This window comes from Gallus gallus, chromosome 5 (assembly GCF_016699485.2).
Source record: "Gallus gallus isolate bGalGal1 chromosome 5, bGalGal1.mat.broiler.GRCg7b, whole genome shotgun sequence".
Lineage (NCBI taxonomy): Eukaryota > Metazoa > Chordata > Aves > Galliformes > Phasianidae > Gallus > Gallus gallus.
Genome location: NC_052536.1, coordinates 55474879 through 55491708, shown reverse-complemented (window position 1 = coordinate 55491708; position 16830 = coordinate 55474879). Strand labels below are relative to the sequence as shown.

The 16830-nt window shown below is 45.3% G+C and overlaps 1 protein-coding gene across 4 annotated transcripts in view; it reads left to right on the top strand.

The window, feature by feature from the left end:
* The window catches only part of TMEM260 (transmembrane protein 260), a 28796-nt gene extending 16123 nt beyond the window's left edge, over positions 1 to 12673 (top strand). For 3 of the 4 annotated variants that reach the window (XM_040701530.2, XM_421443.8, XM_025151163.3), the window contains 12 exons: positions 1348 to 1461; positions 3958 to 4137; positions 5056 to 5096; positions 5265 to 5348; positions 5726 to 5843; positions 6417 to 6589; positions 7251 to 7422; positions 8150 to 8298; positions 9317 to 9493; positions 10071 to 10124; positions 10457 to 10547; positions 12038 to 12673. In XM_040701530.2, coding sequence (XP_040557464.1) covers positions 1348 to 1461; positions 3958 to 4137; positions 5056 to 5096; positions 5265 to 5348; positions 5726 to 5843; positions 6417 to 6589; positions 7251 to 7422; positions 8150 to 8298; positions 9317 to 9493; positions 10071 to 10124; positions 10457 to 10547; positions 12038 to 12310 — 1626 coding nt within the window. In that variant the 3' untranslated portion in view covers positions 12311 to 12673. Of the gene's footprint in view, positions 1 to 1347; positions 1462 to 3957; positions 4138 to 5055; positions 5097 to 5264; positions 5349 to 5725; positions 5844 to 6416; positions 6590 to 7250; positions 7423 to 8149; positions 8299 to 9316; positions 9494 to 10070; positions 10183 to 10456; positions 10548 to 12037 lie in introns of those variants that run through there. The other variant, XR_005860204.2, reaches the window with a different exon arrangement.
* Positions 12674 to 16830: the final 4157 nt, after the last annotated feature.

The window sequence follows — 16830 nt, the reverse complement described above, 5'->3', positions numbered from 1 at the left end:
TTGTTGGGCTAACCTAGAATTTTAGGAGCCCACAGTGGTAGTTTACTCAGCTTTGCGAGTTACCAAATAACACGTTTTGTCACTGGGTAGAGAGGCCTTGTTTCATCACTGGATTCATTTAATTTTTCCTATTTTCTGCTCAATTCTGTCCCAAGATCCCTGGAGACTGGACTCCATGGAGATGGAGTTGGGCATTTTCCAAGCTGCTCTCGTGGTTGGCGTGCCCAGTTTCCAATGGGATTTTCAGATGAGTTTTCCAGAAGCAGTCAGAGAGCTTGTTTCCTTTATTTGGGTGTCCAGCACCCCACAACTCAAAGAGATCAGGCTGCAAACAGCAAGTCGACAGCACTTTTCAGAAATCTGCCTTTCTTGCAAGCGTTGAATCACAGGATCATTGCGGTTGGAAAAGACCTCCAAGATCACCAAATCCATGCCCAACCCGTTCCCACCGTGCCCACTGCCCACGTCCCTCAGTGCCACATCTCCACAGTTCTGGAACACCTCCAGGGATGGTGACTCCACCACCTCTCTGTTCCAGTGCCTGATCACTGTTTCTGAGATTTTTTTCCTAATATCCAGCCTGAAGCATCTTCAGCAGTGTGCTTGGAGTTCACCAATATACTCAAAGAATTACTGAGGTGTACCGAGTCCTACAGGGCAGATCTGAAGACCACAAAGATTTTTTTTGAAGTTATAGCAGGTTTATCTTGGACAAAGCAACATCCAGTGTTAAATTCTAGTTAAAAACTACTGGGTGATCCCATCTCCACGCCAAGGCAAACGTTTCCACCTCACATGCCATTGTCATTGGTGACTGAAATCAGCAGGACTGAGCAGAGCTTGTGGCCACCTGAGGTGGAGAGAGACTTTCTGTAGCATCAGCCTGAGATGGCTATAGTGCTGGTAACAAAGCTAAATAATCCTCAGTGAGTACCAGAAATACCCTGCACTTTGCTGCATAGTCTAGACACATTACCTCTGCTATCAGAAAACAAACTGAAATGGAAATTACACTACTGAGTGATGCTGTATTTAATTCCCTTTGCTAAGCAAGTTTGTGTAGCCCTGATTTTAGCCGTCTGTGCCTGCAGAAGAGGAAAGAATTAATTCCTGTTACATAAAATCACATCTCCATCCATAGAAATGGCATCATTATCTTTATGGTATAAAAATAAGCTAAAGTAAACCTGTGTTGTTTGTGCTACAACTGGCCAGTGCTCACAGGTGTATTTTGCCTCATTCTCTAAGCGTACTGTGGGCTGCATTGATGCTGCTTTAGTGTGTGGCTGTTCTTGCAGACTGTGAAGAGTAATTATGAGGTGTTTGTTTTTTTCTTTTCCCTTCCAGATCGCCAGACTTGGTGCCTTTTGCTGCGGCCTCAGTTTGTGCAACCAGCATACGATAGTGCTTTATATTGCTTGTATTGTACCTTGGGTTCTCTTCCTGCTCTTCAGAAAGATGGTACGTATTTTGCTGACTCACAGCTGTTTTAGCTTACTTTAAGACACTGGCTTATGACTGGAGATGAGTTTCTCTGCGTTGATTCCCTGGTGGTAGCAAATGAAAGCTGCATTGACTTGTTGTCCATCATTGTGGGACTGCTGTCAGCAAAGACACACAGAATTAGCAGCCCAGTGTGAGGATGCTGCAGGTGCTGATCTTGTGGAGTTCTCTTCAGCATGTCCCTGGGAGGTGCCAGGCTTGGTGGTCTCCAGCTCTGACACTTCTAGGACTGGAGTCCTGAAAGAGGCCCTTCTGGAGAGGGTCCAGAGGAGCGCCATAAGGATGATCTGATGGCTGGAGCACCTCTCCTATGAAGACAGGCTAAAGGAGCTGGGCTTGTTCAGACTGGAAAAGGCTGTAGGGAGACCTCGCTGAAGCCTCCTGGTATTTAAAGGGAGTTTATAAACATGAGGGAAATCAACTTTTTACGCGGGTAGGTAGTGATAGGATAAGGGGGAATGGTTTTAAACTAAAGGAAAGGAGATTTAGATTAGATGCTGGGGGGAGTTCTTTACAGAGAGAGCAGTGAGCTGCTGGAACAGGCTGCCCAGAGAGGCTGTGAATGTCCCATCCCTGGAGGTGTTTAAGGCCAGGTTGGATAAGGCCCTGGGCAATTTCATCTAGTACTTGATTTAGCAGCTGGAAGCCTTGCCTGTGGCAGGGGGATTGATGATCCTTGACGTCCCTTCCAAGTCAAGCCATGATTCTATGAACTCTCAGGTGAGGCACCTGGCTTGTGTCAGCTGGGGAACACCAAGGCAAGATTGACCTTCAGTGAACAACAAGCCCTGAAATGGTCAAATGTCACAGAATCACAGAGTGGTTGGAGATTGGAAGAGATTTCTGGAGGTCATCTCCCTGTTCATTGCAGGGGAGTTGGACTAGATGACCTTTAAAGTTCCCTTCCAACTCAAATGATTCTATGATCTGATCCAGCCCCTGCTAAAGCAAGAGCATCCAGAAATGCTTCCCTGTCATCTACTAGAGATCCCTTTCTCATTTCACACCTCTTTATTAAGCATGTTAATTGAAAAAGACCTTTTTGCATACCTGGCTCAGGAAGGTGGTGAGCATCCATCTGGATGAGGTTCCATGGTAACATTTAGGGACTTTGCTGGGTGCAGACATGTTGTAGGAACTCTGCTCTGAAAAGTGCTGCATATCTCAAAAGATTTAGATACTAATATCACTTTGCAAGTGTCCCAGAGAAACCTCCACCTATACTCTCTTCCTTCTACCTTTAGCTTACAGTTGGGAAGGTTTGTACTGGGATGCTCCTGCCTATATTTCTGCACTCTCAGCCTGGCAGATCAGGTGTGGTTCTGCACAGTGGCACAGCTTATAGCTAAGCCTAGAGTGAAGTGTGTGAGCAGCAAGAGATAAGATGCAGTTCAGACAAGCTTGATGCAAAAGTCCAGTGCTTCCAGCAAAAGCCCTGCAGACTTCCTATTTCCTTTAACAAAGTGATGGTTCCTGCAATGTATTTTTCTTCTTTAAACACAGTTGGTTTTTTTAACCAGGGTGGTGCACAGACCTCTGTGATTTCCAGCAGAAAGAATGCTGGAATGCAATGTAATGTTCCTGGGAAATACCTTAGACAGTCCAGGAAAGCGTGCTGCAGAAAACCACCAAAAAAAATAGAGATATTTGATCAAAAACTGTGCCTTTCAGTTTAAAATAAATTCAAAAACGAGCCAGTCTTCCAAAGAAATTTTGGCCACCAACTTTATCAGGCTACTTTCTCTGCTCTGCAGGTCGTTGCTCTGAATGCTGAATGGTGTCTATTCCGCATAACCCCAAATTCTGAACAAGTGTTTGATTGACAGGACGGTGGCTAATGATAAAGCAAGCGTGCAATATTCTAGGGTGGGATTTTCCAAAGCACTTAAAGGAGTTAGGCACAGAAGTCCCTTTGAAAGTCTTGTCTTCCTGACCCCTTAGGCAGTCTTGAAAATCCCACCCCAAAAGTTGGCCTATCCAATTTAGCCAGTGTAATCATGATAAAGTAAATGGCAAAACTGACTCCTGATGATGGTGGTGATGTGTGTAGTTGTACTAGAGCAGCATTTTTTTTTTGCCAGATGGAATACCAGCCAACTCTTAATCGCTGCAAAGTGGGTTATCTCAGCCTTGCAGTGCTTCAGCCATCTATGCATGTCATGCCATGATTTAAATGTGAAAGATGCAATGAGTATGATACTCATGAGTCCTAGCTAATATTATTTGCTTCACTTAAATTTCACCCTGCCATGCAAAGGAGATCAGTTTGATGCAGTTTCCTAGTAATCCACAAAATCGTAAGGTTTAACATAGCATTTTGTAGGGACTTACTATAAATTGAGAGATCAGCTCTGTGTAAATATATTTGATGTTTTTTCTTTATCTGTTCTTGAAGTTCCAGCATGATTAAACTAAAATAAACATTGTTATGCAATATGACATATTTTGGTGCAGGAATTGTCCCTAGGCCATTTGCTGAAGTTGGGTTTATGCTTCTTGGCTGGTTTGCTGCCTTATCTCTATCTGCCGGCTTCGTCCTACCTCGATCGAGCCCGTTGGACATGGGGAGACCAGACGACTTTTCAAGGATTTTTGACCCACTTTCTCAGGGAGGAATATGGGACATTCAATCTGGTAAATAAAGATCATTTTCTACATGGCCTTCTTTGGAGTAATGCAGTAACAGAACCTTTGTGTTCGTGGTGTTAAATAGCTTGGAGGTGACCAAATTGGGCACTTCTTTTAAAAATAATTTTCTGATTTCGACCTTTGGATCTGTCAGATTTTCTGGGTATGGGTTAGGTGGCTGGGAAAGCAAGACCTGATTCTCTTTGTCTTCATGGGATGCGCTGTGTTATTTACCGGGGGCTGTCCAGGTGTCTCATATTTATAAAAACCCAAAGACCAAGTCTTGCAAGAGAGAGATGGCAACACCTGTCTTGTGTTCTTCTTATTTTAAGACAAATATTTGGCTTTTGTTAAAATAATTTTAAACTCAGCTGTTGAAAGAGGCTGCAAGCAGCTTTTCATTGCTGTACCCTTGAAAGAGATTCCTCTAACTTACATCTCAGTAATGCTGCATTGAAATGAATGGTAGGTTTGGGGGAACCTCAGAATCGTTGGCTCTGAATTATTCTGTCTGCTTTGTGCTCTTGCAAAGAGTGGGAGATACGATGTGACTGTTTGCAGAGTGAAGGATTTGCATCTTTCTGCTCCAACCCCAACTTAGGTATTGGGCTCTGGCCACCCAAGGAGAGCAATACCCAGCACCCTTTCTTTCCATCCTGTCTCAGAGATTTCAATGCAGAAGGCTGGGAATAAAGATTATTGAGATTAAATACAGCTTCCGGACTTCCTGAATCACACCCAGGGAAGTGATGGAGTCACCGTCCTTGGAGGTGTTCAAGAATGGTGGAGATGTGGCACTGAGGGACATGGGCAGTGGGCGTGGTAGGGGTCGGTTAGGATTGGGCTTGATGGAAAGCAGAAAGACTTTTCCTTTCCCCAATCAATGTGTGGGTTTCTCATGGCTTTTCTTTCTTTTTAATCCAGGCCAAGTCCGAGTCCGGATCCAGTATGAGAGAGATGTTGGTGTGAGTAAAATCATGACTATTCCACTGCCGGGGATTCAAAATCCTGGCTTGTTCCCATTTCTGGTAGATTCAACCCCAGCAAAACAGGGGTGTTACGCCATACAGCTGCCCTGTTTTCTTGCTGCACTGAGTTGAGGGTCATGCAGACGTGCACTGTTTTCCCTACAGCTTCCAGCTGGAGCAGATGAGGTCGGATCTGTCCCTTCCTGTCCTTGCCCTGGCACTCATCGCCTGTTTCAGCACAGCACTGCCGTAAGTTGGAGGGGAATATTTGCTCCCACCTGCATTTCCTTACTGGCCGAGCATGAGCTTTTGGTGCTTTCTCTGCCTTGTGCCACGTTGAGCTATTCTGCTTCCCTGGGCAGAAATTTCAGCTGTTATCCTTTATTATTGACGAAGAGCAAAACAGAGCTGCATCTGATTACCCCATGACTCTATAGATGGCTTAAAAAAATTGAGATCCAGATGGCAGCATGCTCTGAAAAACAAAAGTTTCATAAATTGCAGAAGTAAAGAAAGACCCACCAGCTCCTTGCATTAAGATATGCAGACAGACAGCTGTCTTTGTGCACATATAACTTTTTCCTACTTTTGATCATGCCACTGTAGTGCTACGTTATTTTTTGTAGGATAAAGCAACAGAAATCACCTGTGATTTGTCTCTTCGCTGGAATGCTCTGTGTTTATTCACTCTTCTTTGCCTGGAGAGCAAATTTGGATGTTACAAAGCCTCTGTTTCTGGGAGTGGTAAGTTTCACTCTGAAAATTGCTCTGGGGTGTTGGTTTTTGGAAGCAGCCTCCTTCATGCTTCGTTGGCTGCTGGGTCCCTTGCAAATCAAGAGCAGGTGGTTGTCTTGGAGATGCACAAGGTGCAAGCATGCAGCTACATTTTGTGTTCCCTTTTAGCTGGGGAAGCATAAATATAGTCTCTCGGTATTTAGATAGATGATGTATGTTTAAAAGGAAGAATTAGGTGGAAGTTTTTCAGAGAGGCTGGTGATGCACTGAACAGGTTGCCCAAGGAGGCTGTGGATGCCCCATCCCTGCAGGCATTCAAGGCCAGGCTGGATGTGGCTCTGGGCAGCCTGGTCTGGTGGTTGGCGACCCTGCACATAGCAGGGGTTTGGAACTGCATGATCATTGTGGTCCTTTTCAACCCAGGCCATTCTATGAATAAAGGAAAGAAACTTCTTTCCTTATGGCTGTCTGCTCTTCAGTTGTGAGCTTTTCAGCGTGGAGACTTTCCTGCTCCAGAAGTGTAGACTTGCATCGCAAGGAAGCATTGCCACGTCAGCTGGCATATGCCACCTTGTGTCCTAGGTGGAGCGGTTCTGGATGCAGAGCAATGTGGCTGTGGCAGTGCTGGCAGGACTGGGGCTGGCTGCTCTCATGTCCCTCGGAGGTGCTGTGCTGCAGGGCAGCCGGGTGTTGCCATGGCTGGAGTGGCTTTCTGCTGGGGCTCTCGTTGCTGCTCAAGTTTGGGCCAACTATAGGTAAGACATCCACTGGGGCATCACCTTCTCCTTCCCATGCTTTGCTTCAAGTTTCCTGGTGCCCAGTTTTTTTTTTTTCTTAGTTTTTCTTTCTTTTTTTAAATTGAATTACATCTTGTAGTGTAGGTCTTCCTTTTTCCATAACCACGCTGAGAACTCTGCAGTGGGTTGGGTAAAAATCAGTGTAGTAGTAGGGCTGCTCAGGTGGAGGCTGACCAACTGGTGAAGTGTTGAGCTCAGAGACTCCATGGGCAGAAATCCTTGCTTTGCACACCCATTGGCTCATCTTAATTAAAAGTGTTAAAAGGGTAGGGAGGGTTTCAAATACTTACAATGTACTGGCACTTCCAGCTCCAACTAGTAAACCTGGGTTAGCCCAAGAAGAAAAATCAGAAAAAGGTCAGAATTAAGATGAATTCATGCACTGTGTGTGTATTTCTGCAAAACTGTAGTGGTATGCCTCTGGTTCTAGCTTCTCGGGGACAGCAGTCTAAAGGCTTCGTGTTTGTATCTTCTAAGTGGAGATGATGCTTTTCAGCCAGATCTGTCCCAGGGGATGGACCTCACCACTGGATGCCTGTTACATAAAATTGTTCTAAAGATGGGCAAAACCATGCAAGTGCCTGGCTTTAAGATGTTCTTTCTCACCTGTTTTCTTAAGGGATTGTGATCAGAGCAACAATTACATTGTTGACAAGTTTGCAAGAAACCTGCTGTCCTCTATGCCAATGGGTGCAGTGATTTTGCTAAGAGGAGACTTACCTGGGAACGCCCTTCGTTACCTGCATTATGTTGAAGGAGTGAGGCCAGATATCACATTAGTGGACCAAGAGGTAGGTTCAGAAGGTGATACTGAGAGAGGCAACATGGCAGATATCCAGTTGTTGTACAGGGCTGATCCAGTTGTTATACAGGGCTGATGTTTACCTTGCTGAGAAAGCTTCATCCTTTCTGTTTTAAGAAAATTGCATGTTAGGAGCAGTCTGGATGGCTGAAGGTCAGCCAGCACCCCTTGGCCAGTGGGGCTTTGGGCTTTCTCGCTAGGGCTCTGCCATGTTGTGGGTCATTTCCTGAGGTCTCCTGTGTTATCTTGGTCCAGCAAAAGTGCTTTTGCAGACTTCTCTCTTTTTTTTATTCAAATGGAGATGCTGTGTCCCCTGGGGTGGTGGTTGGGCTTTTTTTTTTCCCCCTGAGTAATGGAAAGAGAAGAATCCTCTTTGCAGAAAGGGACAGCTGTGCTTCTACTAGCACATAATCCTTGCAATTGGTTTTCCAACAGGGGACTGTGATTTTTTGTGAAACCCTCACCCAGTGCCTCGTGTCTAACCAAAGCTCTCTTGTGTCTCCTCACAGCTGTAGCTATTTTGTGTTTCCATAGAGTTTTTCCCCTCTCAGTGGCAATCACCAGGTTCCTCCAAGTGGAAGCCACTGAAATGAGAGGAAACCCTTACTGAATAAATAGAATCATTACTCACATGGAAGGCATTTCTATAGCTGCTGGTATAAAATGGATGGAAACCGTGCTTCTTGTTTTAATTACGATAATGTTTTTGGTGATAGATGATGACTTATGAATGGTATTTACCCAAGCTGGCAAAGCATTTACCTGGTGTTCATTTTCCTGGGAACCGGTGGAACCCCGTGGAAGGAATATTACCCGATGGGACACTTGTTTTTAATCTCCACCATTTCCTCAAAGCAAATAAACAGTAAGCATTCCTTTCATATGTAACAGCTTTCCTAAAATCTTCAACCTTTTTCTCTTGAAATTGTTTATGGAACAGCTTGGTGCTGCATCCAAAAGACCAATTTTCTCTACTGACTTCCTCCCCAGTGGTGAGATTATTTTTGCAATTAAAGCAAATATCTGTGCAGAAGTAACTCCATCCAGATATAGTGTTGTTCAGTGTTGTTGAACAATATCATATCTTGCTGAACAAGGTGTAATATTCTCGTTGTTCTGAGGTAAGTTTGGATTTTAGGAAGGAAAAATAAGAAGGTGATTGGCAGAGAATATTTACGGATTTTTTTTTCTTTTGCTGACACAATTCATCACAAAAAAAGAAGAAACATTCCTGTGTACTCAAAATGATGCTGGTTGGAGAGCAAATTGCTGCAGCTTCTCCTTCGTGAACATTGTGGCCAAGTGATTAGCATAGAATGAATGTATTCCAGGAATAATCATCATACAAAAATAGCTTAGTAAGAGTGGAGAAAGGATTAGATACTCCCATGAATAAGAATAGCATCTGCATTTAGACTAGCTGGGGTGAGCGTGGGGAGGCAGACAAGCAGGGCCAGGTGCTGTTGGGACAAAGTGGGCTTTTCCTGTTTCTGGCACAAATGTAAGGTGTGACACAGAGAGGCCATCTCCCCTGGAGGTCCCTCCTGCTCTGGTGCATGAGGTGTGCAGTACCATGGGGGTATTTGCCTGCAGAGCTGTTCTGCAAACTGCCCCAGAGTCGTGCGTGTTCCAGTGTGAGATGCTCTGGGTGGGTACCCGTTCTGCAGAAAGTAATATAATCATAGATTTGTTTGAGTTGGAAGGAACTCTTAAAGGTCATCTAGTTCAGCTCCCCTGCACTGAACAGGGACATCTACAGCTGTGCTGCTTGAGACCTGTCTGCTGCACCAACATGGGCTGGGTGGGCAGCTGAAGCACGTGAGATTGCCCAGGGCCTCTGACATGGCTTCACCATTCCTCTCTCTGTTCCTTTTTTTTGGCAGTAAAGAAGTGTTTGTCTGCATAGGTCTTCATGAAGGGGATTCGACCTGGAGGAGGAGTTACTCGCTTTGGCCATGGGGTACCTGTGAAAAGTTGGTTCCTACTGATGCTGTCTTTGACCCAGGAGAGTGGATTCGTCTGACAAGAAATCTCTATAACTGGACTGAAGAGTATGGGAGGTATGAGGCAGAGGCACAGCTCTGTGCCTTCCTGCTTGCTATTCCTCATGACCACATCCATTGCGGTGTTAGAGAAATGAAACATGAGCTTTAATCTTAGTGCTTTGTGTTTTGGAACACACGATAGCTCTGCACGTGTTTTTTGTTGGGTTGGTTTTTTTTTTTGCTAGTGTTAAAAATAGAGAGGACGTTTCTAGTCAACTGTCAGGTCCAATTCTGATCCTAAAACTTGACTGGGAACCCAAAACCATTGAGGACATGGGGCACCCGAAGCTTTACATTTTGTAGACCTAGCTATGATGGGATGGTAAAAATCCTCTCTCACTTTGTGGATAGCTGGGATGCTGTGAAACACCTGATGTAAACACCAGAGGCTCCCCCTGCGCAGGGAGAGGAATAAAGTTTTATGAATGACTGAGGATCAGCTGAATTCCCTGCTGTCAGAGCTGTAGGCTTCATGACAGGTTTTCTGCTGCCTGGGAGGTCTGTCACTGCTTGGGTTAGAAGGGATGACTGTGCAGTGAGTAGAACAGTGACATGGATCTGATGGCTGAATTTTATTTTAATTCCCATTTAGTTTCAAGCCCTCTTCCTGGGAAGCTGTCGCCAATGAGGAGATGTGGCAAGCCAGGTGATGCTCCTTTGCTCCCCGATGTGTGGAAATACAAACCAAAACAGGCAGCTTGATGGTGCATGGCCTTATTGGATCTTAACGTGCCAAACTTCAGAAAGAAGACAATGGTTTCATTCACCTAAAGGTTCTGCTCAAAGCATCTTGAAGAACAAAGGGTAGTTTGGGCATACGGTGGAAAGAAATCTGTGTCACTGATGATGTGAAAAAGTCTTGTTTACTGTCCCATACAATTAAAGAGCTTTATGAATGCGTTGAAGACATGATCAGGAGATGCGAACTGGTTATGTTAAGCAGTTGCTATAATGTGTTTTCTTTTCTTGTTCTCCTAGGATGAAAACAGCTTTCTTTATATTTGGCCTTGCAGAAACTGCCAGCGTGCCTGCAGAAATGAAATCACAGCTGTACACATTGGCATACACTGTAAGTCGTATATTTTGTTACAAATACTGTCTGCAGTCTCCATCCTTTTTTTTTTTTTTTTTTAATTCTTTTGACCACATGGAAATATCACAGTGTATCTACATAGGCTGTCCTGTAATCTGCATTTTCTCTCATTCATCCAAATCAGGAGCATAGCAGATTCAAAGAGATTTGTTCAGGGATTTTATCCATTCCTGCTTGCCCTCTTGGTCACGGAGGATGCCAAAAGCTAACCAGTCAACACCCTCCTTTTGCTATAATTATGTTGTCTGCACTGGGCTCCAAACCCATGCCAAGAGACTGCTTGTCCTAAAGTCCCCTCTATGCACTTGTCCTCTCTGTCATTACACAGTCGTGCATCTGAGCCAGCAAGTGTAAAATCCGACAGTCTTCTCACTGCAAATTAATTCTGCTGCATTTCACAGCAGAGAATGACACACGTAAGCTGGTGTAGGTATCTCAATAAATACTGCACTGCCAGAGATGCCAGCAGATGCACGAAACGATCAGTGTGTGTCAGCAGAGAGGAGATGTTTTATACCCCAGCAAACAGTCTGTAAATAGCTTCTTTTAAGGTTTTGCCTGTTTTGCTGTCATTTTTGCTGTTCTGTTCCGTAAAGTTTCCAGGCATGATGTTGAGCTTATCAATATTGTCACTTAGCAAACCCTCCTATGCAAACTCTTCTCCTATGAAGGAAGGTTGAGGGAACTGGGTTTGTTTAGCTTGGAGGAGAGAAGGCTCTGGGGAGACCTCATTGTGTGGCCTTCCAGTACTTGAACGGAGCATATAAACAGGAGGTGGTATGAATGTTTACAAGGGTGGCTAGTGATAGGACAAGGAGGAATGGTTTTAAACCGAGACGGGAGGTTTAGGTTAGATATTAGGAGGAAGTTTTTCACCCAGAGGGTGGTGACACACTGAACAGGTTGCCCAAGGAGGCTGTGGATGCCCCATCCCTGCAGGCATTCAAGGCCAGGTTGGATGTGGCTCTGGGCAGCCTGGTCTGCTGGTTGGCGACCCTGCACATAGCAGGGGGTTGGAACTGGATGAGCATTGTGGTCCTTTTCAACCCCGTCCATTCTGTGATTCTGTTATTCTATGATTCAAACTGCTCAAGTCCTCTTGAAGGTGTCTTGATCTCCTGGAGCACTGAGTCAGTGTTTTCCTGGCGCAGCAGGGAAATCCTTCTTTGCCCAGCCTGGTTCCCTCTTGGGGAAGGGCATAATGTGCTCTGGGGTTATCTCAGTTGTCTGTAATGTTTCTAAACAAACAGCTGCTGCACAAAATCCCTGGATTTTGGATTCACACTACCACACATCACGTGGCAAACACAGAGTGAGTTTCAGAAACGCTCTGACTCTGGATGATGTAGACATCTAAGTAGCATCTGTTCCTTTATGGACAGTTCTGAAGCACTGTTAAGAGCTGTTGGTCCCCTTTGTTTGCTTAATTTGTCCTCCTTTTTTTTTTTTTTTTTGCCATTTAACAGTTGTACAAAGAAATTGTCAGCTCTCATCCACATCACCCAGTGAACTGGCACAAAAACTACGCGATAGCCTGCGAGAGGATGTTGCGTCTCCATCGGGTGGGTGAGGACCCTGAGGTGTTGCTCTCTGAAACCGTTAAACATTTCCTCCTCTACACCCAGAAAGCAGAGGATGATCCCCAGCGGCAGGACATTCTACAGGCTGTGAACCACCTCCAGAAGGAGCTGCAGGGGCTGAGGGGAATGAAAGCTGAGCTGAAGCGGCAAGCTGGATAGCTCCTGTTCCACTGCGCCCCTACTGAGGTGCTGAGGTTTTTGAGGTCCAGAGCTTTGAGTTGGTCATGGACCAATGTGAGAATGTTGGTAAAAGGTGACAAAAAGAGCAGAGGGCTCTGCAGGAACGTGCCGGTGTTTGGGATCTGATTGCTGTTGCCAAATGAACAGTTTGGATGTGAAGAAAGCTCATCACAAAATAAAATACGATGTTTCAAGAGGAGAGTTTCCTCCTAAAGGCAGCACTGTGAAAATCATTTAGATTTGTTTATGGATGCGCCATCCTTTATAGATGCAAACATATGTATTTTGTCCTTAAACATTGCTACTGTTGTTGAGCAAAGAGTTTTACTACATTTCTCCTTAGACTCTGTGTGTCTGTGTGTTTTTACAGTCATGGGTAGGTGGGTTTCCATCAGGACAGGCATGTAGGATGGAGCCCTTGCAGGGAGCATGACTGCGTGCTGTTTCAGGTGCCCTCCATGCCCTGGCTGTGCCTCTGTGGTGCTGCCAAAACAACCCCATAGGAACAAATCCAGCAACTGGTGTGGGGTGGTGGTGTTGGTTGGAGACAAACCCAGCTCACTGCAGGGAGGGCTGTTTTCATTGCACTGGGATTTTATGCTGTGCTAGGCTTCACTGCACTAGTTTTCCTGTAGCAAGTAATTTATATGTTTTTTCACAGACCAACATGACTGTATGCAGCAACATGGCATCTCCTGGGCTGTGTGAGTCTGGGGTAGGGAGGCTGCGGTGCTGACATCCATCCTGCTTTTCATTGTGCCCCAAAGGCCAAGCGACTCAGTTCCCAAGAGCTCAGCTTCATATTTTCCCAAAAAATGACAAGAAATAGCTTGTCTTTCAAAGTTCTGTCAGTTAATATGCCTTACAAAGGCTTAAAACAGACACTGAGCTCTGGTGGTGTTACTGAAAGTGCATGTTTGGCAAAGTTGTCCTACATTGTTGCCCAAGGAGGTTGTGGATGCCCCATCCCTGGAGGCATTCAAGGCCAGGCTGGATGTGGCTCTGGGCAGCCTGGTCTGCTGGTTGGCGGCCCTGCACATAGCAGGGGGTTGGAACTGGATGAGCATTATGGTTCTTTTCAACCCAGGCCATTCTAGGATTCTATGATTCTATGGTGGTTTTATGGGAGAGAAACTGCTGTTGGTCGGGTTGCATTTGGGTTAGTAAACTTATTGAAGAAGGCAGAAGTATTTCTGTAAGGATCACATTACGGAGTGGCTCTGCTGGCAGCTTTGTGGGGCTGCTCTCCTGCAGAACTTGGTGTGCAGGTTGAGTGCCAGGTATGCTGTGCCATGCACACATATAGGTGCAGATTTAGGCTTACGTGGTTGCTAAACTTAACACAGTTTAAGACAAGATGACTTTTTTTGTTGGTCCCTCTAACTCCTTGTGGAAAAACATGGGCACTTTCACTGAGTGCTGTATGTATAAAAATCAAACTGCTCCTTGGGATTCTTTCATTTTTCTTTGTTTTTCTCCCTTTCATTCTGATTTATTTTCACAGTATGATTTCCATAGCGATTCTCCTTCTATGAACAATTCCTGTCCAAACAGCAGATAAGAAATGAGCAATGAAAAAGAAAAATACAACTCAGGCCTTTGGGTTGCAAAGCCACAAAGCAGAGGGGAGAGTGAAGAAGAGTGGCTCAGGGGTGTCACTTTAACTCTTTGTGTTGTAATTGACTACATTTCAGGTCGACTGTGCCTCACTTAAATCTCTTCCTTTTTGTCAGTTCCTGCAGAAGTGTTTGTACAGAGCGAGAGGATGTCATACATTCCTCCATGCAGCTTTCTCAAGGCTGGCTTTCTTCTCGCTTCTCAGGATCAGTCCTTCAGGCTGGCAGAAAAGCATGAGGAATCCAATTTTTGAGTGCTTTTGTTACCTGCATTATTGAAAATCCATTCAAGCAAATATATTGAGCCAAGAGTTTTCTTTATCTTGATTAGATGCCTCTCCTTAGCCGCATAGTCTTGAAATAATTGGAAGCTTTTGTGGATCCTACTATCTGCTTGGGAGAAAAGAGGGGCTCTACAAAGGTATGTAAGCTGCAGTCTGCTTCAAGTGATGTATCGCAGTGTATTGTAATAAGCAGCAAATGCAAACTGCAAGCAGAACTTTCCCACCAGCACATGCATTCCCAGGTGTGAGCAGCAGTGGAAGTGTTGATGCTTATTTTAGGGAGGAAGACCAGAAATGCTTGCATCTGTGAGCGCTGCTACCGTCTGAGTTGTGTGCACGTGCAAACACGGGCGGCTGTGCTGGATGCTCAGCCAGAAGGTATCACCGATGGCAGATTGCAAAGGTGAAAACGTTTAACGGAGAAGGAAGTGTGAGATCTCCTCCTGTGAATCTGTTCCAATTAGATTTGCTGGTGCTTTCAGACGAAGCCGCGTGTGTTAGTAAAGCCCGTTCGCTGAAAGGCAGTGCTGAGGGATGCTGGCAGAAGTTTAATTTTTATCAGCTCCTCTTAGGTGGCACCCCTAAGTTTATCAAACAAGCAAAGCTGATTTGCTCTTCGTTAGTCTCAGTTGCATGCGTTGGTTGCCAAGTAAACAGGATTTTGCATTTTCCTAATTACTTTCATATTTGTGTTTTACCTCTATTTGTTCTCTTGCAGAACCGGCCCTAATAATTAGTCAGACTCCTGCTGCCTACACCTCGAAAAAAAGTGAAGGGGGGGAGACTTCAGAGGGCTTTTTCTCCCTTATAAATTCATTTTTGTTACAAGCATCTTTTATACATATTACTAAAGGGAGCACACTAAGAAATGCAAATAATAGTTCTTTATTTTATTATGACAGTTAATTAATAGCAACCTGTTTTAATGAATAAAGTCACTCAGAGTCCTTCAGCACTTCCTAAGTAGAGGCCAGAATCTGTAGGGATTCTTTTTTCCCCCCCATTGTATAGCTCCTAGACTCCGTTCGCTATATAGGGCCTGTATAGAAATGCTCGCTAATGAAGAGGGAGGGCGAGGAACTTGTCTGCATTCAAAGATCACTGGTGAGTCATTCAGCGAGAAAAGGCCCCTTGCTAGGAATAGTCACAGTTCCGCGGCATTGTGCTAGCAAAAGGGTTTGATCAAAGGTCTCCTGCGGAGCTTGCATGGTTTCCTTTCATACGACGACCATAATTAAAACCACTAATTCTCTTTTAAAATGCTGCAGGATGCCATGTAGGCATCTGTCTGGAGTGTCCTTTGTGCTGTCGGGAGCTGTTAAGGACCAGCGCCGAGGGCTTTTCAGCGACATGCCAGTCAGGAAGGTGATTCGACATAAGGGTGCCTCTGAAGGCTTGACAGGGCCTTGACTACACAATCCGCGCTGAATTTGCCCCTTGTCAGCTGCCAGTAAATAAATCTCAAAGGGGGAAAAGCTGAAGTTTCATTACCTGATCCCCGGGGCTTTGTTGGTTTTGGCATCGCCCAGGGGGAAGCCCTTGCCCTGCGGGGCTGGGGCTGGAGGTGGCCATTGGGGCCGGTGGCGGCCGCGTTGGGCGCGGGGCTGTTTGAAGCCCGTCAATACTTGTAACAGTTCAGCTGTTGGGAAGACAAATAAATGGAAGAGCCCATTAATCCCCTTTGGGTACTCGGTGCCTTTTGCCCTTTTATCACAGCCTTATTAGGTTCCTACTCATCTTGAACCAGGAGGAATGAATTGAGGTTGTTGAGCGCTAATTGGCAAAGACTTTTCATCATGGGCCAAGAACTTTCACTGACTTGAAAGTAACTTCGCCGTGGGGAGGATCAGCGAATTCTTGCCTTGCCATTAAAACAAAACCCCCAAATCCCATCGTGATTCAGCGCGGCCTTTAAAAAGAAATAAAGGGAGGCAATTGCTAAATCGTTGGGCTTGGCCTTCGTCAAGATGTTGGTAACTTATATTTGCTGCTGAAAGGAGAGTTGCGGAGCCGGATGCTGAGCGGAGCGATCCATCCTGAAGCACAGCTGAAATCCCCGTGCCTTACAGACACACGCGTGCGTTACCAAAACCTGCTAATGGTCAGACTTCTGCAAAGCAGCCTCGAGAGGGTCTGTAGGGTGGCACAGGTATTTGGGATGGCTTGCATCCACTTGGCTGTCAAGCAGAGTGGTGCTGAAGTTACAACATGCCCAGGGACGGTGCTGGATGCCCTTGATTCATCCCTGGGTTTGGTGAGAAATGAGTTATAGCTAGGGAGCACTTCAGAATGGAAGCACCTTTGTGTTCTTGTGTGAGTTGTTTTTCATGTTGTTTTTGGTAAATGCTGTGTTAGTTTGAATGGACTTGCTGCCCGACTTCCCCATCTTCCCCTCTGCACGTTCAAAATGAATAGAACTCGCCAGGTCATATAAACATTTCATCCATTGGAAGTGTTGTGGGCCACCTCAGCCTGAAGATATTGGGCAGAGGGTGGAGAGCGCAAAACCCAATTGCTATGTTCTGCATCCCTAAGATTCAGGAAATGAGGCACCCATGTTACAGATGGCATCTCTGGGTGTTGCCTATGGGGATGGAAA